General features: G+C 46.2%; 1 protein-coding gene and 1 long non-coding RNA gene across 3 annotated transcripts; both read right to left on the bottom strand.

Moving 5' to 3' along the window:
* Positions 1-13,679: 13,679 nt before the first annotated feature.
* On the bottom strand, positions 13,680-15,968 carry Mfsd5 (major facilitator superfamily domain containing 5). Its single transcript, NM_134100.4, has 2 exons — positions 15,795-15,968; positions 13,680-15,247 (listed from the first exon to the last, which is right to left on the bottom strand). Exon 2 carries the CDS (start codon positions 15,227-15,229, stop codon positions 13,877-13,879), a length of 1,353 nt encoding a protein of 450 aa, NP_598861.1. The 5' UTR covers positions 15,230-15,247; positions 15,795-15,968; the 3' UTR covers positions 13,680-13,876.
* A 5,327-nt stretch (positions 15,969-21,295) lies between these two features.
* Positions 21,296-24,905, bottom strand: Gm9918. 2 transcript variants are annotated; one of them, XR_168542.4, is made up of 2 exons: positions 24,094-24,905; positions 21,296-22,726 (listed from the first exon to the last, which is right to left on the bottom strand). It is a non-coding gene; the product is annotated as a predicted gene 9918 (long non-coding RNA). The 2 variants fall into 2 exon arrangements; XR_875681.2 differs by having other exon boundaries at positions 21,296-22,680.
* Positions 24,906-25,215: the final 310 nt, after the last annotated feature.

Raw genomic sequence — 25,215 nt, 5'->3', positions numbered from 1 at the left:
GAGAGAGAAAGAAAGAAAGAGGGAGGGAGGGAGGGAGGGAGGGAGGAAGGAAGGAAGAAAAAGAAAGGGGGAGACATAGGAAGGGGAGGGAATAAGAGAAAAAACTGACATCTCCCCCACTAGAAAATTTCAGCGTGGGAATGGCAATATTTAATGCAGACACTAACAATGCCGAGCTTTTTTCTCAAGTCAGGGGCATAAGGAAGAAGCAGCCATCCTGGAAATTGACCACCTTTATCTCCTAGCCATGGCCCCTCTCCCTTATCTGCCTGCCTACCAAGTAGTCTAACTCCTGCTCTCTCAGATGCACTATAAAGTCAAGGGTGGTACCAAACATCACCCACCACCAGAGGGTAGGGAATACTTACTAAGGAGGCTGAGGAGCTAAAAAAGCTTAAAGTTCAAAGGCAGCCTGGGTTGTCTAGTGAGACCTCGTCTCAAAATCAAAACAAAACAAAAAATCTTTTTAAAAGCGGGCCTGGGGCTGGAGAGATGGCTCAGAGGTTAAGAGCACTGACTGCTCTTCCAGAGATCCTGAGTTCAATTCCCAGCAACCACATGGTGGCTCACAACCATCTGTAATGGGATCTGATGCTCTCTTCTGGTGTGTCTGAAGACAACTATGGTGTACTCCTACACATAAAAGAAATAAATAAATATTAAAAAAAAAAAAAGCGGGCCTGGAGAGATGGTTCAACAGTAAACAGCAATGGCTGCTCTCCCAGAGGGCCTCTGTTCAATTTCCAGCACCCACATGGTGGCTCACAGCTCTCTAACTCCAGTTCCAGGGATCTGGTCCATTTGGGTAGCAGACACAGACATGGTACCCAGGCATATGTAGAGACAAAAACACCTATAAACATAAGTATAACAAATTAATTTTTAAAACGAACAGTATTTGTTACAAGGTGGGCCTGTTAATTCAAAACTATGATCCTAGATACTGGGGAGCCTGAAGCAAGAGGATCTTGGGTACCAAGAGTGAACTACAGAGGGAGTTCAAGGCTAACACAAGCCATTTAAACCATTTCAAAATAAAAAGTAAGAGGACTAGAGAGATGGGTCAACAGTTAAGAACACTTGTAGCTCTTCCTGAGGATCCAGGTTTGGTTCCCAGCGCCCTCATGGTGGCTCACAACCACCTGTAACTCCAGGGATCATATGTCCTCTTCTGACCCCTTCTGGCACCAGACACATATGGTCATGTATGCACATGGAGACAAATAACTCATAAAAAAATAAATAAACAGGCCTTTAAAAATAAATGAATAAAAATTAAAAGTGTAAAAGAGGGCTGTGGATGTAGCTCAGTGATTAGAGCAGGTGCCCGACATAGACAAGGCCCTAGGTTCTAATAATAAGTGCCACAGTAAATCAATCAATAATGATTATAGACATTTCCAGGATACTCCCTGTAGGATAAAGGACCTAGGAGAAAGGAGGTGAGCCATGAGGACATCAATTGCCTCAGTACTAACTTCCTAAACACCATGCTCACCTGTATGTTCTTTACTGAAAGCTGCGCAAAGTGGAAGTCGGGAATATGGGACCCAACACTTAAGAGATGGAGGGAAGATAATCAGGAGTTCAAGGCCAGCCTGCGGTATGTGAAACCTGGTCTCAAAACAAAGTCAGGTGTGGTGGCGTTAAGCCCAGCCTTTAAGCCCAGCCCTCTGGAGGCAAAGTCAAGTAGATCTCTGTTACTGAGAGGCCTGCCTGGTTTCCATAGCAAATATCAGGTCAGCCAGGACCACCTAGACAAACTTTATCTCAAAAACACAACAACAACAACAAATGTGCCTGATACAACTTGACTCATGTCATTTATTTGTTGGGTATGCATTCATAGGGACATGTGCTGGTACACATGGAGGTCAGAGAACAACTCCCAACTTGAAGATGTCTGTTCTCTCTCAACCATGTGAGTTCTGGGGATTGAACTCAGGTCACCAGTCTTGGTGGCAGGAACCCTTAACTTCTGAGCCATCTCGCCAGCCCTAAGTCATAGAGTTGAATCTTACATCTGAATACTAAATGCATAAAAGAGGCAGCGCAGACGGTGGAAAGAGCTTTGAACTTGAGACTGGGCAATGAAGACAGACTCTAGTCCCAGCTTCATTTGTTCAGTTTCTGTAAAAGGGGTTACAAACTCCCAGCACTCAGGAGGCAGAGGCCAATGGGCTCTCTGAGTTGGAGGCCAGGGTCTACATAATGGGTTCCAGGCTAGCCAGAGCTACATAGAAGTACACTGAGATATTCCTAGCTCAAAAAAAAAAAAAAAAAGAGGATCTGGAGATGGCTCAGTGGTTCAGTGGTCAAGAGCACTGTCTGTTCTTGTAGAGGATCTGGTACCTAGCACCTAGCACCCATGTCTGTTCGTGTAGAGGATCTGGCACCTAGCACCTATGTCTGTTCTTATAGAGGATCTGGCACCTAGTACCTATGTCTGTTCTTGTAGAGGATCTGGCACTTAGCACCTAGCACCCAAGTCTGTTCTTGTAGAGGATCAGGTACCTAGCACCTAGCACCCATACCGCAGCTCAAAACCAACTGTTACTCTACATTGATGTACCTGCTGACCTTCTTGGGCTCGTGAACACATGTTGTATGCATGTATACATTCAGGAACACACATAGACTTAAATATTTTTAAAAGGAGAAGGGGGCATAGGAATATGGGTTGAGTCAAATGTATTAGAAATAATTAGGGATGTATAATATAATTAGGAATTATTAGGAAGAATTAGGGTTACATCCCTTTTGTGTTGTTTTGTTTTGTTGAAACAGGGTTCCTCTGCGTATTCCTGGCTGTCCTAGAACGCGCTCTATAGACCAGGCTGGACACAAACTCAGAGATCCCTTTGTCTCTGCCTCCCAAGTGCTGGGATTAAAGATGTGCCCCACCACCACAATCAGCTAGGGCTACATCCTATAATGAATCCTATGGAAGTAAAGTTTTGTGTGTGTGTGTGTGTGTATAGCATATATGCTATACACACACACACATATATACATACACAGCATATATATATATATACACATATACATTTACACAAATGCATAACTAAATATGAATATATACACATATGTGTATATATATATGTGTGTGTGTATGTATGTGTATATATATACACACACACACATATATATATATATACATGATGTCTTAGGGATAAGACCAATACACAGTGTACTAGCTGGTTTTGTGCATCAACTTGACCCAAACTAAAGTCATCAGAGAAGAAGGAGCCACAGTTGAGGAATGCCTCCATGAGAGCCAGCTATAAGGCATTTTCTCGATTAGTGATCAATGCAGGAGGGACAACAGCCCATAGTGGGTGGTGCCATCCCTGGTCTGGTGGTCCTGGCTTCTATAAGAAAGTACACTGAGCAAACCACCACGTGGAGCAAGCCAGTGAACAGCACTCCCTCCTGGTCTCTTCATCAGCTCCTGCCTCCAGGTTCCATTCCTGCCTGAGTTCTTGTCCTGACTTCCTTCAGTGATGGACTATGATCTAGAAGCTGAATAAACCCAGGTTGCTTTTGTGTCATGGTGTTTTGTTGTAGCAGTAAAAACTAAAGAAGATACATAGATTTCGTTTTTGTTTTATTTTGTTTTGTTTTTAAGATAGGATCTCCTAGGCCATCCTAGAACTCACTGAGCTTAAACTCCTGATCCACCTGTCTCTGCCTCCTAAGTACTGTGATTACAGATCTGGAGCACCACACTTAATTACAGAACTTATGTATTTATTTATTTATTTGCAGTGCTATGGATTAAACCTAAGGCATTGCTCATGCTAGGCAAACCCTCTATCACTAAGCTATACTTAAATTTTCCAACATAATATTTTTAGCCAAACCTTGGATTTACTTTGTTTGTTGTTCTTGTTGTTGGGGGGGGGGTGGATTTTTTTGAGAGTTTTTCTTTTTCTTTTTTTTTGGGGGGGGGTGTTTTGTTTTTGTTTTGGTTTTGGTTTTTTTTTTTTTTTTTTTTTTTTTTTTTTTGGTTTTTTGAGACAGGGTTTCTCTGTATAGTCCTGGCTGTCCTGGAACTCACTTTGTAGACCAGGCTGGCCTCGAACTCAGAAAATCCGCCTGCCTCTGCCTCCCAAGTGCTGGGATTAAAGGCATGCACCACCACACCTGTCTGAGAGAGTTTTTCTACAAAGCCCTGGCTATCCTGGAACTCACAGAGATCTGTCTGCCTCTGTCTCTCTAGTGCTGGGATTTAAAGATTACAACACACCTGGTTCGTCTGTGGTTGTGTTTTTTGTTTGTTTGGTTTAGTTTTTTGAGACAGTGTTTTTCTATGTAACAATCTCTGTAGACAGGCTGGCCTTGAACTCACTGAGATCCACCTGCCTCTGCCTCCCAAGTTCTGGGATTAAAGGTGTGTGCCACCACGTCCATCTTGCATCTGTGGTTTTTGTTTTTTTGTTTGGTTTTTGGTTTTTGGAGACAGGGTTTCTCTGTGTAGTCCTGGCTGTCCTGGAACTCATTCTCTAGACCAGGCTGGCCTCGAACTCAGAAATCTGCCTGCCTCTGCCTCCCAAGTGCTGGGATTACAGGTATGCGCCACCACTGCCCAGCCTTGTTGTTGTTTTTTAAGATTTATTTATTATGATATCTAAGTACACTGTAGCTGTCTTCAGACACCAGAAGAGGGCATCAGATCTCATTAAGGATGGTTGTGAGCCCCCAATGAAGGAGCTAGAGAAAGTACCCAAGGAGCTAAAGGGGTCTGCAACCCTATAGGAGGAACAATAATATGAACTAACCGGTACCCCCCCCCCCAGAGCTGGTGTCTCTAGTTGCATATGTAGCAGAGGATGACCTAGTCAGCTATCAATGGGAGGAGAGGCCCTTGGTCTTGCAAAGATCATATGCCCCAGTACAGGGGAATGCCAGGGCCAGGAAGCTGGAGTGGGTGGGTTGAAGAGCAGGGTGGGGAGGGTATAGGGGACTTTCAGAGAGGAACCTAGGAAAGGGGATAGCATTTGAAATGTAGATGAAGGAAATATCTAATTAAAAAAAAAAAAAGATGGTTGTGAGCCACCATGTAGTTGGTGGGATTTGAACTCAGGACCTTTGGAAGAGCAGTCAGTGCTCTTAACTGGTGAACCATCTCTCCAGTCCCATATATATGGGGTTTTCTTTGTTTGTTTGTTTTTGTTTTTTCGAGACAGGGTTTCTCTGTGAAGCCCTGGCTGTCCTGGAACTCACTCTGCAGTCCAGGCTGGCCTCAAACTCAGAAATCTGCCTGCCTCTGCCTCCCAAGTGCTGGGATTAAAGGCATGTACCACCACCGCCCGGCGCATCTGTGTTTTTAAAGACTTATTTTATGGATATGAATGAGTGCTTGTATGTGTATATATGTAGCACATACATGTCTGGTGCCCAAGGAGACCATAGGAGTGGGGTTGGTTCATCTGTAACTAACATTACAGGAGTTGTGAGCCTTCTTGTAAGTGTGGGAACTGAAACCATCTCTCCAGGTCCTCCATTTTAACAGTGATGACCCATGGGGCTGGAGAGATGGCTCAGTGGTTAAGAGCACTGACTGCTCTTCCAGAGGTCCTGAGTTCAATCCCCAGCAACCACATGGTGGGTCTCAACCATCTGTAATGGGATATGGTGCTATTTTCTCGTGTGTCTGAAGGTCAGCTACAGTGTACTCACATAAAAAAAAAAAATCTAAAAAGAAAAAAAGATTACCTTGCTGGCCCTGACAGTAATTTACATACAGTTCTTGAAAAGCTGCTTTCTTATTTTGCTTTTGAGACAGGGTCCCACTGTGTATCCCTGGTTGGCCTAGAATTCAGAGACACTTCTGCCTCTATGACCCCAACCTCAGGGCTAGGGTCAAAGGTGTATGTCATTATTCCTAGTGAAAAAAAGTGTTTGGCCTAAGAGAGCATCTCAGTGGATGGACATATCTGTTTAGAATGACAGGTCCTGATTTGAACCTCAGAACTATAGTTACAAAAAGCTTGCCAGTAAGCTAGAACCATAGCTCAGTTGAGGCTAGCATGTACAAAGCCCTGGGTTCAATCCCCATCACCACATAAAACTAGAAATACTAGCAAATGTCTCCCAGCATTTGGGAGGTAGAGGCAGAAGGATCAGAAGTTCAAGGTCACGGTTATTATACAGAGAATTAAAAATTTGCTTAGGCTACATGAGATGCAATAAAAAAAAAAAAAAAAGCCATGTGGGGCCTGGACAGATGATTCAGCAGTTAACACTGGCTGCTCCTCCAGAGACCAGGATTCAATTCCCAGCACGCAGGTGGTAGCTCACAACTATAACTCCAGTTCAGGGGGATCTGACACACTCATACATGTTGAAGCCTGCCCGGCTAAGCATAGCTTTTATTACTTTGTTCCATGCATGCCATTCTTTGACAGAAGAATAAGTTGGCCCAGCAGGATCAAGCTGACCACATACCCAGTTATGTTATAATGATGATGATGATTGCAAATCCCCCAGCTGTAGCCTTCATTCAGGGCAAAGCAAGATAGAGGGCAGCTTAAACTGTTATGTCTAAAGGACTGAAGAAACTTGGAAGAAGGCCGACCACCCTGCAGCCCCCACTGTATCTGCTTATGAGCTCCTTATGTTTCTTCCCTATATAAACTGACCCTGGATAGAGTTCACCCTTGTTGCTTTTAGCTCTCGAGTCTGAGCTATGGCCCTGATTGATGAGTCTTGGAGTATGTGTTCAATAAACTATCCCTGTCTGACTGACATCAATGTTCCTCTGGTTTGTAGGGTGACTCCTGGACTCTAACAATACACACATACATGCATATGCAGGTAAAATACAACCAATGATCATAAAATAAGTAAGTTATTTTTAAAAATCACGTCAAGGCTGGGATGTGGCCAAGCACTTGCTGAGCATATAAAAGACCGGGAGTTCAATCTCCAGCACCACACTCATACACAGACACACACACACAGCAAAAAAATGAATAATATGATATGTTTATTTTTAAGTTATGTGTCCAGGTGTATAAGCCACATTGCTGGCAGTGGAATGACAGACAGGTGGTCGAACCTCTGTGCATGGACACTAGAGATTGAACTTAGGTATTCTGGAAGAGCAGTGTATGTCCTTGACCACCAACCTCTCCCTCCAGTCCAGTATAATCCAGTTTTTCTTTAAAACATTGCTGGGTCCAGCACTCACTCAGGAGGCAGAAACTGACAGAGTTCAAGGCCAGCCTGGACTACAAAGCCAGTTCTAGGACAGTCAGGCCCATACAATGAGATTCCATCTCAATTAATTTATCAATTAATTAACTGACAGATATGGTGACACACAAACTTAATCCCAGCACTTGGGGAGCAGAGGCAAACAGATTTCAGAGTTTGAGGCCAGCCTGGTTTACAAAGTAAGTTCTATGTCAGCCTGTGGTATATAGTAATTCCCTGTCTTAAAAAAATAATAAAAATTAAGGCAAAGGGAAAAATAATATAATAATAAAATAATAAATAACGACGGGTCTGGAGAGATGGCTCAGCAGTTATGAGCACTTGCTTCTCTTGCAGAAGACCTAAATTCAGTTCCTATCACCCACATGGCAGCTTACAACTGCCTGTAACTCCTTCTCCAAGAGATTTGATAACCTCAGTTGACCTACATGGGCTCCAGACACACATGTGGTACACATACATATATTCAGGCAAAATATTCAATACACATTAAAAATAAAATTATTAATAGGGCTGGAGAAATGGCTCAATGGTTAAGAGTATCATCTGCTCTTCCAGAGATTCAATGGCCAGTAACCATATGTTGGCTCATAACCATCTATTCTGGGATCTGCTGCCATCTTCTGGCATGCAGGTGTACATACAGATAGACTACTCATACATAAAATACAAAAAAAATCTAAAAAAATTTAAAAATACATTTTAAAATATTTATTTACTTTTATGTACATTGGTATTTTGCCTGCATGAATGTCTGTGTGAGAGTGTTGGATCCTTTGGAACTAGAGTTAAAGATAGTTGTTAGCCACCATGTAGGTGCTAGAAATTGAGCCCTGGTTCTCTGAAAGAGCAGCCAGTGATCATAACCCCTCAGCCATCTCTCCAACCCCTTAAATACATTAAAATTTTTTTTTAAATAGAGGGCTGGAGAGATGGCTCAGCAGTTAAGAGCACTGACTAGCCGGGCGTGGTGGCTCACGCCTTTAATCCCAGCACTTGGGAGGCAAAGACAGGCAGATTTCTGAGTTTGAGGCCAGCCTGGTCTACAAAGTGAGTTCCAGGACAGCCAAGACTATACAGAGAAACCCTGTCTCGAAAAAACAAACAAACAAACAAACAAGAACACTGACTGCTCTTCCAGAGGTCCTGAGTTCAATCCCCAGCAACTGCATGGTGGCTCACAACCATCTTTAGTAGGATCCAACACCAACTTCTGGTGTGTCTGAAGACATTGACAGTATACTTATACATAAAATAAATAAATAATCCTTTTAAAAAATATCTTTAAAGAAAATGTTTCTCTATATACCCCTGGCTGTTCTGGAACTAACTCGTGGAGTAGACCTGTCTGGCCTCAAACTCAAAAGAGCTCCCTAACTTTGCCTCCAGAGTGCTGGGGTTAAATGCATGCACCTTCACCACCCAACAGAGATAAGACATGTTTTTATAACTGTAGATCTGACCCCCAGCATGACACTCTAGGCCATTTAGTATTTTTATTCTGTGTTTTTTTTTTTTAGAAATTTATTTATTATATATAAATACACTGTAGCTGTCTTCAGACACTTCAGAAGAGGCATCAGATCTCACTAAGGATGGTTGTGAGCCACCATGTGGTTGCTGGGAATTGAACTCAGGACCTCTGGAAGAGCAGTCAGTGCTCTTAACCACTGAGCCATCTCTCCAGTCCCTTATCTGTGTTTCTATAGAAACATGGTAACAGACAATAATAAATTGGGTTTAGTGCTCACTGGTAGACTGCTTGCTTCATATGAGCAGTCAGGACACGTGAACTCCGTCCCGGGTACTATACAAAGAAGGCAGGGAGAAGGATGTCGTGGTGAAACCTGTAATCCTAGCACTCAGGAGGCTGAGGCAGGAGGATCACATTTGAGGCCATCCTGGGCTACATACAGTTTCAGGATATCCTGAGCTATAGAAATAGAATGAGATCTAAACTGAAAAGCACCACACGCCTTTCATCCCAGCACTGAGGAGGCAAAGGCAGGCAGATGTCTGAGTTCCGGGCCAGCCTGGTCTACAGAGTATGTAGCCAGGGCTATATAGAGAAACCTTGTTTCTCAAAACAATCAAAAAAAAATCAAAAGGATAAATGTAATACACACCTGTAGTCTTAGTACTTGGAAGGCTGAAGCAGGAGGATCAGGACTTTAAGGTGAAGTCAGAAAGATGGCTCCACGGGTAGAAAGGTGCATGTTGCCAAACTGACAACCTAAGGTTTATTTCTCTGTCCCTCACGATGGAAGGAAAGAACTGTCTCCTACAAGCGGTCCTCTGACCTTCTCACTCATGCTATGGCAGCCCCACCCTGCTGCACACACATTACATACACACAAATAAACTAAATATAATAAACTAATTTTTGAAGATTTTAAGATCATCCCTGGCTACCTAGGATGTACGCCTGCCGTGATGAAGCACACCCTCTGTTGTTGGCTTGCTTGTTTTTCGAGACAGGGTTTCTCCGTGTAGCTCTGGCTGTCCTGGAACTCACTCTGTAGGCCATGCTGGCTTCAAACTCAGAGATCTATTGCTTCTGCCTCCCAAGTGCTGGGATTAATGGCGAACATCCAACACCTTTAGTTCTAGCACTTGGTAGGCAAACACATGTGGAGCTGTGTAAGTTCAAGACCAGCCTGGACTACAAAGTGAGACCCAGCCACAAACAACAACAAAACAGAGAAAGAGAGGAGAAAGGAGAGAGATGGGAGGGAGGGAGGGATTGGGTTAGGGAATGGAATGCACAGCCTCTCTCCAAGAAGACTGCCAGCCAGGCCTATAGGACCACCCCCAGTCCATTAGGTTCTGTGGGGGTTTCTCCCCCCCCCATCTCCCAGAGAGAAGTATTGTGCCTAGATGGATGGGAAGGATCGGGAGCTCTTGAGGGAAGACTGTGGTCTGCATCAAGGCTGACCCCAAACTGACCTTCCCACTTGAGGAAGAGGAAAGGAGTTCAAGTGGAATGCACTGACAGTCCATCTGCGCGCACACCCAAAGCAGAGGGTCACTTGGATAGCCTGCTTCTTCCATCTGGGCTAGAACCAAGAATAAACACTGCTGGGAATCCCCTGGCCATGGGGATGCGCTGCAAAGCTCTGCTTCTCTTACGGCCCCCATGACTATTCACTCTCATCCCCCAAGCCTGATAAACTCAGCTGTGTTACAAGAGTCAAGAACTAGGATGTGAAAACAAACAGCTGAGGTTGGGGGTGCAGTTCAGCAGCAGCGCACTTGCTCAGGGTGTGTGAAGCCCTGGGTTCAGTCTCCCAAATCGAAAAAGATAAATCAAACACTTAGGCAGTACTTAAAATGTGGGCCAAGTACAAGGACTTAAGCACAGTAATATTTAATCTTCCCAAGAGCCCTATAGGGTAGAAACAACCATGCTGTTCTTTCCATTTCACAGATAAGGAAACTGAGGTGGAGAGTGGGGGAACTAGATTTGAACCAGGGCTCTCTCCCACCCCCTCGTTATTGTTTGTTTGTTGTTTTTCAAGACAGGGTTTCTCTGTGTACCCCTGGCTGTCCTGGAACTCTCTCTGTGGACCAGGCTAGACTTGAACTTAAGAGATCTTCCTGTCTCTGCTGGTATTAAAGACACACACTACCAGTGCCCAGCTTGCTTTGTTTGTTTGTTTGTTTGTTTGTTTGTTTGTTTTTGAGAGAGCCCAGACTGGCCTTCAATTTGCTTCATAGCTAAAGATGGCCTTGAACTCCTGACCCTCCTACCCATACTCCGTGAGTGTTGGGATGTCTATGCTACTTGACCTCAGTTTGTTTGTTTGTTTGTTTGTTTGTTTGTTTGTTTGTTTGTTTTTTGAGTAAGGGTCTTGCTACATAGCCCAGGCTGGGTTCCAAGTTGCTATGCATCTTAGAATGACCTTGTAATCTTGATTGCACAGCTCAGCCTCCCAAGTGGTAGGAACACTAGCATGAACTACTATGCAAAGGATCAGTTAGCTCACTGTACAGGCTCAATACAGCGCACATGTGGGGAGTTAGCATCTCATCGGAACCATAGGAACCCACAGATGGATCAGACTGCAGAGTCTAAATGCTCTCACCCTGGTCTGTCTCCTGGGGCAGAGCTTGGGACAGAGGAGCAAGACTAGAGACTAAACCACAAGTGTGTGAGAAACCATAAGGCATAAGCACTGTGTGTCAGGTGAGGGTCACAGCCTGGCAAGAGGCAGGTTTCATCTGTTTACCATTCATTTGCTACACAGTTTTAAGCCAACTAACAACCTTTCACATGTACTTTCCTTTCAGCCTTAAAAAAAAAAAAAAAAAAGCTGACAGTGACAGGGTCCTTAAACTTCCTTCCAGAGCTTTGGGCAGAGTCTGACAGGAAAGAATACACCCTACTCTTATCTGACCCTTTGACACAAGCTCATCAGGGACAAAATTAAAGGAACTTCGTAAGTTTCCCTTCTACAGGACTTCCTTATCATTTAAAAATATGAGCCCCCCCCCCCCGCCCCTTTATAGCTCCAGCGGTAAATACTACTGTCATCTATAAAACAAGTCACTAGCTAGGCATCTGTAATTCCAGTAGGCAAGGGAGACAGGCCTCTGAGACTTCATGGCCAGACTTGTCTACAAAGTCAGTTGAAGGCCAGACAAAACTACATAGTGAGACCCTGTCTTTAAAAACAGAAACTAGGGGCTGGAGAGATGGCTCAGCGATTAAGAGCACTGACTGCTCTTCCAAAGGTCCTGAGTTCAAACCCCAGCAATCACATGATGGCTCACAACCATCCATACAGCTACAGTGTACTCATATACATAAAATAAATAAATCTTAAAAACAAAACAAGAACAAAAAACAGAAACCAACAACAACAATAAAGCCAAATCATTAACTAGGCTCTAGATTCCCATCTAATAGGCTTCTGCATGGGTGATCCCTGACTAGGTGGATGAGAGGGAGGCTGTTTCGTCTCCAGGCATGCTCTAGGCATCAGCTTGTTGTACACAAGTGGGAGGCTCAAGTGAAAAGAGATTACATGATAGGAAAAGTCTACAGATAACTATAAAATGCATCTCCGTCTAGCTCAACAGGGTAGAAAAAGGAAGTTAAATGATTGCAACAGACTTTGTTTTGTTTAGCCTTGAGATAAATAATGGAGGGAGGGAAAAATGATACCTGTTTTTGTATTTATCCTCAACTTCCACAGCCTGGGTGGGGAGACACTGCCTTCTGCTGAGTGTACACTTGTACCCTGGTGCAGAAACTCCTCCCCCAGTTTACACTCTCTCTCCACACAGGCTGGTAGAGGACCTGGAACATCCTGAATTCTTCTGAGACCCAAGGAGAGGTAGTGAATTCCTTCTAGAACAGGTGGGTCCTCCAAACCCATCACAAGCACATTCCAGGACACACCCTTATGCCACTGTCCTCCCGCGGTCCTTCACCCCAATCCTTCTTAGAGAAGGCTCCGATTCCCTTGAGAAGCTTGGGTTCTGCTGGGAGGAGGAACGACAGATATGATCAGAGGCGAGGCAGGGAGGGGCCCACAAAACTGGTGTTCCAACTGGTACAGTTTCCTGCCACGATGACTTGCTAGCCTTTACCTAGGCTGGGTGGGGAAGAATCAGGTACAGACAAGACATCTCAGTCCCTCACCCTTTACCACTCTCTTCTTGGCAGCTTTTTTGTTTTGTTTTGTTTTGTTTTGTTTTGTTTGGAGACAGGTTTTCTCTGTATAGCCCTGGCTGTCCTGGAACTCACTTTGTAGACCAGGCTGGCCTTGAACTCAGAAATCCGCCTGCCTCTGCCTCCCGAGTGCTGGGATTAAAGGCGTGCACCACCACGCCCGGCTGCTTATGTTTCTTGAAGGAACTCAGGACCTAGTAGGTCCGGATGGCCCTGGACAAATGGGGCATTTGGGTCATGAAAGCAGAAAGCAGAGAAGCATGCATGCTCAGAACAGCAAGCTTATTCCTACAGGAAAGGCTTTTGTTTACCGTCATGGGGTAGTCACCAAAGCAGCCCAGAACACTGGAATCTTTGTTCAAGGGCTGAGTATATTGGGCACTGGATACATGCTTTAAGATCATTTTCCCTTTTTGAGGTAGAGAGAAGGCTCAGTGGCTAAAAGCACTTACTGCATAATCATGAGGACCAGAGATCAGATCTCAACATGTGTAATGAGTGTCCTGACTCTAAGCCCAACTTCAAGAGTCCATCTTTCCCCTGCATGTGAACTGAGGATTTTGCTTGCAAACTGGAGAGGGTACCTGTCCTAGCCAAGAGTAAGGACTTAGGAGCCTCTGAATCTTTCCACCCAGTTCTGTTGACAGGCATTTCACAGCCCTCAGTTTAGCTGGAGACATTTGACTTGAAGACATCAGAACCCCACCTGTACCTCAAAAATCTCCAGTTGCCCCCTCACCAGCAACTGAGGTGGGTACAGGAGAGGACAAGTGAGTCACATCCATTAGAAGTGTTTATTTTTACACAGCAAGGAGAAGGGAGTACACTGTCAGCTTTTGGCACCTTTCCAGTCTGTCACCCCCATGTCCTTCCCAATACAGAGCACTGGCAAGAGGGGCTGCAGGACAGAGTCACAAAGCAAGTCATGGGTAGGTGGGTGTGTTCCAGAGCCCATCTCAGACCCCTTGTCCTGGAGGATCAAAGTTCAGGGGCGTAGGGCTCCCCGGTGGGTGAGGGCACCCGCAACTCAGCGTCGTGTCTCACCACGGTGAAGAGTCCTGCCACTGCCAGCAGAGTCGTCACCATGACGGCAGAGCAGATGCTAAACATATTCCTGGTGCCTGTTTTCCGATCGCTGTCGTGGAGGACAAGGAGCCCTAGACAGGCCAGCAAATGCAGGGGCACTCGGAACCAATTGAGAACCCCGGCCTGCTCTGTCTCGGGGATCACTTTCCTTCGCAGGAAGCTCATACTGGGAAAGTAGAGCCCGCAGGCCAACTCAATAAGTAAAAAGGCAATGAAGGACTCCACAGGATTTTCTTGGCCTGGGCTGGTGGAGAAAGTCAACATGAAGAGAGAGAAGACGACAATGAGGACAGCAAGGGAAAGCAGGTGCATGGGCTGAAGGTGGTACCTCTTGGAGGTAGCGATGCGGTACAGCGAAGAACCCAGAAGGCTGGCAGCCATGAAGCTGGAGAACACAATGCCCAGTGGGGCTCCGTGTGGGTCTAGCACAGGTGTCCAGAGGAAGACAAAGATAAAGATGACACTCTCAAACAGCGCTTGTATGACACCCAACAGCAACACCCGGCGGTCAGACAGCAGGCAGCGCAGGCCTCCAGCACAGGTCTTGGAGAAGGCACGCTGACGGTCATAATTCTCTCCCCAGTTTCGTAGAGCCAAGGCCCCAGTCAGAGCCAGAAGAGGGATGGCAGCCACAAAGGGTGCGACCGGCCCCAGCCCTATCCAACTAGCCACGGCCTCCGCTGCCACACCAGCCGCCACAGCCAGCACGTGGTTCCAGAAGGCGGCTCGGGCAAAGGTGGCTGGGATCCACTCGGCGGGGAAGTCATGCCTCTCCACGTGCTCGTGGATGTACCAGGCCTCAAAGGCTGAGAAGAGGAGAGCTGTGGACAGCCCACCGAGTGCTCGGCCCACCAGCAGCACGAAGTAGTCCTGAGAGAGCTTGGTTATGCAACATAGAGAGTAAGTGAGGGAGAAGAGGACACAAGACTTCTTACGACCCAGCCAGTCCACAAGGGAGGAGGCCACTAGGCCAAAGAGGACCGTGGAGGCAAGGCCACAGACGTAGAGGATAGCAATCTGACCCTCCAGGAAGTGGTAATGCTGATAGAGTTTATACAGGTAGGGAGCTTGGAGCCAGTCCGCTGCCAGGGCCAGAAAGTAGACTTGATAGAAGTCTAGTTGAAACTGAAGGAAGGAGGGGTTGCTGCAAGCTCTTCCAGGGGGCCTGGCTCTGCATCTTGACAGCTCCAGACCCAGGCAGGAGGCCAGGAGGCCCACAAAAGACAAATAGGCAGTCACCAGCATGATGGGCCCCCGGACGACCTGGGGAGAGAACGATGGCCACAGTCACATCCATAATCCAGGTAGCACAGTCGAGGAGTTAGGTGTCTAAGCAGAGGGCAACTCCACCCAACTGCACTGTCAATTTCTCTCCCCCAGAGCTGAGACTGGAGGGACCAGTTGGGTGGGTGGGAGGAGTGGCTGTCTCCTAGGACTCAGTGGGGCGGGGGAGGGTGACAGTGGGGAGAGGCCAGAGCACTCGCTCCACCCTTGCCTGGTACAGCAAAGGGGACTCCTTTCAGTAATCTCGGTCCCTCAAGTTCAAAAGGGGCTACTGCCCATCTCCATGATAGGTTCTGCAGGCTTCTTGTACCTCCCATCCTCGCTGATAAGCCAGTTTTGGAGCTCAGTGTCTCCACATCTATTCCCGAGCATCCCTTCCGCCCGGGCCGGCCTCTCCAATGCTTCGCGGTCACGCGCGCGCACCGCAGGTTCCCCGGCTATGGGTCACGGCTGACCCTCCTTGCGCCCCCTAGCCTCAGCCGAGCGTCCCCTCATCCGCTCGCACCTCGCCCGGCCCCCATCTCACCTGCTGCCCCGGTCTGCCGGGACGCTCCGGACACGTCCGGCTCCAGGCCGCCGGGCCGCCCTCCCCGCACTGGCTCCGGCTCCGCTCGGGTTCCAGCAGCGCGCCCGCCCCTCACAGCCTGCTTCCGGGAGCCGGGCTGGCTCGTGGCCGCCGCCATGATAGCCCCGTCACGTGACGGGGCGCGGCAGGAAGCCACTCCCCCTCGTGGCGCCCCGCCCAGGAGCGGAAGAGCCTATGGGGCCCGGGATGCTGGAGCGGTGCGCTGTTCTCTTGGGCGCCTGAGCAGGCGGGTACCATAGGGTCCTCCAGCTGGCCAATATCCGCGGGGTCGTCCGGAATGAAAGTGTATTTTCTGTTTTCCTCCAGGAGGAGAAGGAAAGGTGCCGGCAGTCCCTCAGAGCCAGCGGATACCACGTGCTAATGAACTCCGCTGCCCTAAATTGAGCTGCCCTAGGGTTTGGACCTCCCCTGACCTCCCGGCCAGCAGTCAGTATTGTCCAGACACCTGAGGGAGGCGGTGTGGTGTAAAGCCGGAGTCCGGCTGCGGAAGCAGTGACAAAAACTTAAGCCCTGGAGCTGGACTCCCACCTCCTGCTACCTAGGATCTGCTTTTTCTTGGAATGTTAAGTTTCAGTATTCAATATTATGTCCTGGAGACCCCTGCAATGGCTTCCCTTTTCACTAAGGATAGAATCCAACATCTTTCAAAAGACATGCAAATGCATCTGTCCGGGACTTTTTGCTATGTCCATGACTTTATCTGCTACCACGCGGCCTCCTGTCTACACCGGCTCCCACCTGGGCCTTTGCACACTGCTTCCTGCAGAGTTCCCCCCCAAGATAGTTACCTTCTTTACCGCCAGAAGTCATGTTATTATTAGAGAGGACCTCTTTCTTTCTTTCTTCCTTTTTTTTTGGGGGGGGGGGGTTCAAGACAGGGTATTTCTGTATAGCCCTGGCTGTCCTGGAACTCACTTTGTAGACCAGGCTGGCCTCAAACTCAGAAATCCACCTGCCTCTGCCTCCCAAGTGCTGGGATTAAAAGCATGCGCCGCTGCCACCGCCTGGCCAGGACTTCCCTTTCTTTCATGGTGTGGTGGCTCATGTAGTCCTTGCGCTTGGAAAGCAAATAAATAAATAAATAAATAAATAAATAAATAAATAAATAAATAAATAAATCCTAGCGAAAATGCTCCATGATTAACAGGTTAAGAGCACTTGCTGTTCTTGCAGAGGAGAGGCAGAGGGGTGGAAGATCACTTGTTACTGCTTTTGAAGAGTAATATGCAGAGTAGTTTTCACAATTGCTTGTAGCTCCAGCTCCACCAGGGGAGCTGACTGACCTCTTCTGACTTCTGAGACCTGCATGAAACTAGTGAGAGTATAGTCACTTAGGCACACACTCATGCACATAAAATAAACTTTTAAATAAAGTAAATCTTTAATAAATTAAAAAAAAAAAAAAAAGCAGGGCTGGAGAGGTGGCTCAGTGGTTAAGAGCACTGACTGCTCTTCCAGAGGTCCTGAGTTCAATTCCCAGCAACCACATGGTGGCTCACAACCATCTGTAATGGGATCTGACACCCTCTTCTGGTGTGTCCGAAGACAGTGACAGTGTACTTACATATATGAAATAAATCTAAAAAAAAAAAAACAAAACAAGCAAAGACCCTAAGAAGTCTTTTTTAGCCATCCTCTTTTTCACAAAAAAGGGTATTATTTTTTTTGGAAGGATAGGGTGGGGAGGAGTTCCCTCGATTTTTTTTAGATTTCTTTATTTTAATATGTAACTGTTTTGCCTTCGTATGTGTCTGTACATCATGTGAGTGCCAAGTGTCCACGGAGATCAGATCACCTGACACTGGAATTACAGACAACTGTGAAAAGAAAAGACCTGTGTGCTAAGGACCAAACCCTGGTGCTGCTTTGTCTGGGGCGATGGGGGTCTCATGAATCTGCAGGTTTAAAGTTTGTAGCCCGATTTGATTTTTGGTCTTAGGAGCCTGAGTGCTGAGCCTTGTATGTGCTAGATGAGAACTTTATCAACTGGCCCACATCTCTAGTCCCCTTTTGGGGGGTTATTTATTTTTTATAGACTAGGTCTTGTGTGACCAGTCTGGTCTTCAACACAGTATGTAGCCAAAATTAACCTTGAACACCTGACCTTCATGCCTCCACCTCCCAAGTACTTGGCTTTCAGAGACGCACCACCACCAGGCTTAGTGGCTTGCTCTCCTTCCTTCTGTCTTTCCCTGTTAGCTGAGTTTTCTCCATAGCACCTAACACCATCTGGTGGGCTTTTCCTATTTGCTCATTTGTTACTTCTCCCTGGAGATTCGTATTTGTTTCTCCACCTATATTCTCAATATTTAAAGCAGCCATTAATTATGGATAAGTACTCTATAGTTATTCACAGATGGATGAATTTATAATTTAAAGGTTTATTTATTTATTTTTTATGTTTGTGAGTAATTCTGTCACTCTCTTCAGACACACACCAGAAGAGGGCATCAGATCCCATTGCAGATGGTCATGAGCCATCATGTGGTTGCTGGGAATTGAACTCAGGACTTCTGGAAGAGCAGTCAGGGCTCTTAACTGCTGAGCCACCTCTCCAGCTGATTTTATAATTTAATCCATGTAAATTATTTTAGAAAGTCCTGATTCATATTAAGTTATCATTTATCACATAATTATTATTTACCTAATCTGTGTGTATATCTCTATCTATCTATCTATCTATCTATCTCTATATCTATATGTATGTATGTATACATGTTTATACATACATACACACACACACACACACACACACACATATATATATAGGTTGTTGTTGTTGTTTGGATTTTTTTTTATGTGAATGTGTGTAACGCTTCATAAGTTTATGTGCACCACTTGTGTGCAGGTGCCTTTGAAAGCCAGAGGCTTCAGATTGCCTAGAACTAGAGTGGCAGATAGTAGCAAATTACCTGATGTGGGTGCTGGGAACAAAACCTATGTTCCCTGTAAATGAGAAAAGTAAGTGTTCTTGACCTCTGAGACATCTCTCCAGCCCTGTGTGGTTGTATCACATAGGAAGACCCCATCTTGGCTGGCAATTTACTTGGTTCAGATGTCTGAAGGAGATATATACATACATATATATATATATATATATATATATATATATGTTTTATATGTGTATATATATTTATATATGTGTGTTTATATATTTGTTTATATTTATATGCATATATATGTGTATATATATTTATGTATATATACAATAAATATATAATAAAAACATAATAATAATGTTAATGTTAATTAACTTTAAACAGGTATCCCTCTGTAGCCCAGCCTAGACTAGAACCTTCCATCTTCTTTTTTTTTTTTTGGAGACAGGGTTTCTCTGTATAGCCCTGGCTGTCCTGGACCTCACTTTGTAGACCAGGCTGGCCTACGAACTCAGAAATCCGCCTGCCTCTGCCTCTAGAGTGCTGGGATTAAAGGCGTGTGCCACCACACCCGGCCCTTGCATCTTCTTGTCTCAGCATCTCTGTTGCTGGTATCATCATGCCTGCCATTTCTTTCTTTCAGTGTTTGTTTGTTTGGTTTGGTTTGGTTTGGTTTTTTGAGACAGGGTTTCTCCGTGTAACCTTGGCTGTCCTGGAACTCACTTTGTAGACCAGGCTGGCCTCGAACTCAGAAATCTGTCTGCCTCTGCCTCCCAAGTGCTGGGATTAAAGGTGTGTGCCACCACGCCCAGATGTTTGTTTATTTTTGTATGTTTTGCCTACATATATGTCCGTACACTATATGTGATCAGTGCCTGTGCAAGCCATAAGAGGGCATCAGATCCCCTGTAACTGGAGTTACAGTTATTAGCCACCATGTGAGAGCTGGGAACTAACCCTGGTTCCTCTAATCTACTGAGCTGTCTGTACAAACTTTCTGTTTCTTTCTTCCTTTTTTTCTTTCTTGTTTGTTTGTTTTTGAGACAGGGTTTCTCAGTGTAGCCCTGGCTGTCCTGGAATTCACTCTGTAGACCAGGCTGGCCTTGAACTCACAGAGATCCACCTGCCTCTGCCTCCCAGGTGTTGGGATTAAAGGTGTGAGCCTCCACCACCCAGCTTTTCCTTTCTTAAAAATCAACTCCACAGTTTCCATTATTTCTTATAAAGGTTTGGCAAATGGGTCAGGGTTGTTAAAAAGAAAAGAAGGAAAAGAAAACAAAAACAAGAATACAAACATCATTCCTTTTACTCGGTTGTGGGGATGTCTCCACATCGAGCACAGCAGCTACCATTGTTAGAAGCCTAGACATACTTCACACCCACGGGAACCACACAAGTCTTTTATAATCTCACCCATGGATTATGTAGATCATCGATAGAACATTTGCCTTCCATGAATGAGAGCCTTTGATCCCTAACACTGAAAAAAAAAAAAAATCTTGGCCAACTGCTATGGGATGGCATTTAACTGTTAAAGTAATTCATAAGGTAGGTGCCATTAGCCCACAGGGTTGAAGAAGTTTATCCAGCATTCCACAGTAAGGGATAAAGCAGAAATTAAGACTACAAAATCATTGTGCACAGTTCCTGGGAAAATGAGATGGATGTAGTACCCATATAATCTATTTGTAAATGTAGATTTTTGTGTGTGTGTGTGTCTATTTAATACCTTGGAGAAGGGCTGGAGAGATGGCTCAGCGGTTTAGAGCACTGACTGCTCTTCTAGAGGTCCCTGAGTTCAGTAACCACATGGTAGCTCACAACCATCTATAATGGGGATCTGATACCCTCTTCCGGTGTGTCTGGAGACAGTGACAGTGTACCCACATACATGAAATAAATAATAAATAAATCTTAAAACAAAACAAACAAACCTTGGAGAAGCCAGGCAATGGTGGCACATGCCTCCCAGGAGACAGGGGCAGGCAGATATTCATGAATTTGAGGTCAGCCTGGTCTGCAGAGTGAGTCCCAGGACAGAGAGGGCCATACCGAGAAACCCTGTCTCAAACAACAACAACAACAACAAAACCCAAAGCAACAACAGAACTCCAAAGACTTCTTTATTTTGATTTTATATACCCATGTGCTCTCAGTTCCTTCAGACGCCAGAAGAGGGCATTAAAATATGCAGAATCTGGGTTCCAGAGGCTGTGAGCATCCTGGGGATGCAGGTAACCAAATGTGGGCTCTCTGTGAGAGCCATATCCACTCTAACCCATGGTGCAATCCCTCCAACCCCTGCATTACTTTGTATTATTTTAGGATCTGCTCAAAATACGTATACTCTTAAGGTTGCTATGACCCCTTGGACTCTGAGGTACAACTGGGAAAGATCTTGTTGGGAAGTTTGCTAGCAGGTGACTAGAGGGGCCTGTCCATTCAGTCTGTCTCCAAGGCAATCTTCCAGTAGCTAGGATCTGTGTATAAGAAGCCATGAGGAAGTATTAGCTTTCAGGGGGAAGTGAGGAGTGTTGCTAGGAACCAACCTTACCAGAGGAGTTTCATTCAGTATTTTATTACTAAAATGTTCACGATCCCGTTCACATTTAATCCAACAATGATACAGTCTGCCGCTCCCACTTCTGCCCTCTGCACTGAGACATTTTAAACCAAGTAAGCTAGTTCACTAACAACCCCAGAGTAAAATTTAAAACTATAGGACACAAACTGGGAATGATGACACATTTAACCCTAGCACTAGAAAGGCAGAGGCAGGTGGATCACTGTGAGTGATCCAAGACCAGCTAGATCCATATAGCAAGTTCCAGACCATCCAGGACTGTATAATCAGATCCTGTCTCATAAAGAAAAACTACAACCCAGTCTACAGTTAAATGTTCTCGACTTCTAAGACATCTTTATGGTTCCCATCCCCAAGTCTTGAACGAAAGAGATCCATACATTCCATGTGGTTGTCCACACCCTCACACCCTATGTGTAGGGGGCTTTATGGCCCTACATATGGGCTCTGTCACTGAAGCATATTCTCAGCTCTGTATCTGTGCTTTGAGCTCCTTCTCTTTTCCCCCACAGCCAATGACTTATTTAGGTAACTGGGTCAGATTCTCTTGAACATCGCCCACAGTTTACCGGAGTCGACTTGCTTCCTCGTGTCATTTATGCTTCTCCATCTCCTGCATCTCTCATCAAATAAGGGACTGAGGAGTTACTTGAGGAAGTAAAGCACTTGTTTGGCATACAAACAGGATATGAGTTTAATCCTCAGAACCCGGATTAAAACTGTGGGCATTGATAGTGGCAAGAGTGTAATTTCAGAGCCGAAGATGCAGAGACAGGACCTAGTGAGAGATTATGTTATAAATAAATAAACAAATAAATAAAAAGGTAAAAACCGGGCTGGCGAGATGGCTCAGTGGTTAAGAACACTAACTGCTCTTCCGGAGGTCCTGAGTTCAAATCCCACAGATCTCACAACCATCTGTAAGGGGATCCGATGCCCTCTTTTGATGTGTCTGAAGACAGCGACAGTGTACTTACATATAATAAATAAATAAATCTAAAAATCAAGGTGGACAATGCTCTGAGGATTGCTCTCCAGGAATGCCTGCACACACACACACAGGATGTGCACGTGCCACACTCAAGAACACGCACACACAAAACAGCCCTGAGGGTTTGATTTAATTCATGTTGAGAGGCTTGTTTGCTTCTTTGGCCAGCATCTTTTCTAGGCAGTGTTGGATGCTTCAGACTGCATCAATGACAGCAGGCAAAGGGTGTCTGTGCCCGGCTCTGTCACATTTATAGATGCTAAGCTTCATCAGTGGACTCAGGTGGTGGCATCATGATTCCTCCACTGTAAAGTTCTCCATGAATCACAGAGGCACTGTGGTACACATCTAACACCCCCAGCACTGGGGAGGCTGTGGTGGAAGAAGACAGAGTTTAAGGCCAACCTGGAGTAAGAGTCTGTCAAAAAGAAAAAGCAAAACAAGACAAACAAAAGGAGAAAAAAGAAAAGAATGAATGAAACAAAAAGAAAAAGAAACCCAGAAGGAGAAAAAAAAAACAGAGACTGGGCCTGGCAAGATGGCACAGTACCTGCTACCAAGCCAGAGGATCTGAATTTAATTCCTGTGTCCTACATGGTGGAAGGAGAGCCAGACTCCCAGAAGTTGTCATCTAGCTTCCACTGGTGAGCTGTGGCAGGCCAGTGCCCACACCCCCACACGAAGTAAATAAAATATAACGATGAAGAAAAGGGGGAGGAATTGAGGAAAGTAGTAAATTAAAAGACCAAGGGAGAGTTAGGTGTGATGGTACCTACTTGTGTCTCCAACCCTTGAGAAATAGGAGCAGGAAGAACAAGAATTTAAGGCTAAAATTGGCTATACATAAGGCTATATAAAACTCTATCTCAGGGTTGAAGATTTAGCTCAGTGGTAGAGGTTTTGTCTTGTTTTGTTTTGTTTTTAAGATTTATTTATTTTATGTACACTGTAGCTGTCTTCAGACACACCAGGAAAGGGCATCAGATTCCATTACAGATGGTTGTGAGGCACCAAGTGGTTGCTGGGAATTGAACTCAGAGGACCTCTGGAAGTGCTCTCAACCACTGAGCCATCTCCCCAGCCCAGTGATAGATAGAGTTCTTGCCTAGCAAGCATAAAGTTCTGTCCTGGTTCTGTCCTCAGCTCCAGAAGAAAATAAAAAACAAAAACAAAAAAACAAAGCAAAACAAAAATAACAAAAAACAAAAAGCTACCTCACTTGGTGGCTTTTTGAATCTCTCCCCGCCACCCTAACAGGGACCTTACAACCACCCTTGTGTGTGTGGGTAGGACCCTTGAGAGCCTGAGGGGAGGGTACCCAGCTCCTCTCTTCCTCAAGACAGAGGAACATGGCTGTCTCAGACAGGGCCATGATTACTGCTGCAAGATTGAGGTCATGAGGCTAAGTGAGTGCTTAGAAATTTCCAACACAAAACATCCACATCCGGGTGGGCAGAAAGTTCCTGGATGGACACAAAAGACCAGGAAGGATGTCAAAGCCATCCCAGGGGAGGGAGAAACCAAGAGCCCTCTGCTCAGACATCTCTTCTAGTCCGAGGGCTGCTCTGACTGTCTTACCATAAGAGATTAGGAGGCCAGAGACAATGGGGGTAAAGATGGAGGTTCAGGGTCAGAAATGACTTCTGAACAGAGTGCTTCCCGCCCCCACCCCACCCCCATCCTCTAGAAAAGGAACCTGTCATACCCTTGTGTACTGCAAGAGGAGACAAGCAAAGGTCTCCACTGGAGGCTGAGTGGGGAGGAAGGAACCATGAACGCGCTTACCTTTAAAGAACTGCAAGCAAGGCTCTGAAGACACTTTTGCAGGAGCAGGTTTTGGAACCAGCAGGATGACACACAAAATCAAATGTCCAAGGAGCGGTTCCCTGTCCCCATCAGTCAGGGGTCTGCCTGATTCCATCCTGGCTCTGTTCAGAGCCTTTGTCTGAGGAAGTAACTCCCGGGCCAGTTGAGCCACCTTTTGTGGGACACAACCTCTCAGCCTAGATTATCTGACAGAGCCCTCGGGAAGCCCTCTTCTGACTCCTGAAGCAGACACCGCAGTAGCCCGTGGAGTCCCGAGGCCCCCATGCAACACCACGGCTGCAGCTGCAGCCGCTACTGCAGCCCAAGTGGGAGCTCCGACAGGCAGTTTGGCTCCCGTGACAAGAGTAAATGGGGCAAGGCGAGGGGCGACAGTAGGTCATAGATGGACCCGAGCAGAGGACGCAGTAGGTATGCGGACACATTGAGGGAGGACACGCAGGGCAAGGAGGGCAAGAACACGTGCAGGGTGGGCCAGGGAGGCCTGGACAGGAAGGGCAGGTAGCAGCGGCGGCATCTGAGGGACAAGCAGTGCAGGAACATGGGAGAGGGGGGCAGCTGGGACAGGGACAGGCACAGGCAGTAGGGGGACAGGGCAAGCAGGGAGAGGTAGCTGGAGGTCCACGCCCAGAGGACGGAGGGGGCTCCTGGTAGGTAGCCTTCTTATTCCGAGGCCCCAATCGAAGGCCCAGAGAGAAGTCCATTTGGCTGCAGGAGGCTGCTTTGGGGGCAGGGTGGAAGGGAGGGCTGGGTGAAGTAGGAGGGTACACTGTGGGGGCGGGGGCGGGGGTGGGGGTGGGAGGAGGCGGAGCAGGATTAAGCCTAAGACACTCTGAGCTTCGCTGATCCTGCAGGGAGCTCAGACCTTCCCACCTGGCCATTCTCTTCTAGATGCGCCTGTCATTACATTCATCAACCCTCCCTTCTGCTGACAGTCCTTTACCTGCCCCAGATCAGGACCCGAACTTCCGGTCAGCAGTCACTCTGACAGTTCCTTCTGCCTGGAATACCTTTCCTGTCTTAGACTGGTCTTACCTTTCTGAAGTCTTCCTTCCTTCCCTCTATTCAAACCTAAGGTACTGC

The sequence above is a fragment of the Mus musculus genome, chromosome 15 (genome assembly GCF_000001635.26).
Source record: "Mus musculus strain C57BL/6J chromosome 15, GRCm38.p6 C57BL/6J".
Classification (NCBI taxonomy): domain Eukaryota; kingdom Metazoa; phylum Chordata; class Mammalia; order Rodentia; family Muridae; genus Mus; species Mus musculus.
Note: the sequence above shows the minus strand (reverse complement) of the source record. Positions and strands in the feature narration are given on the sequence as shown.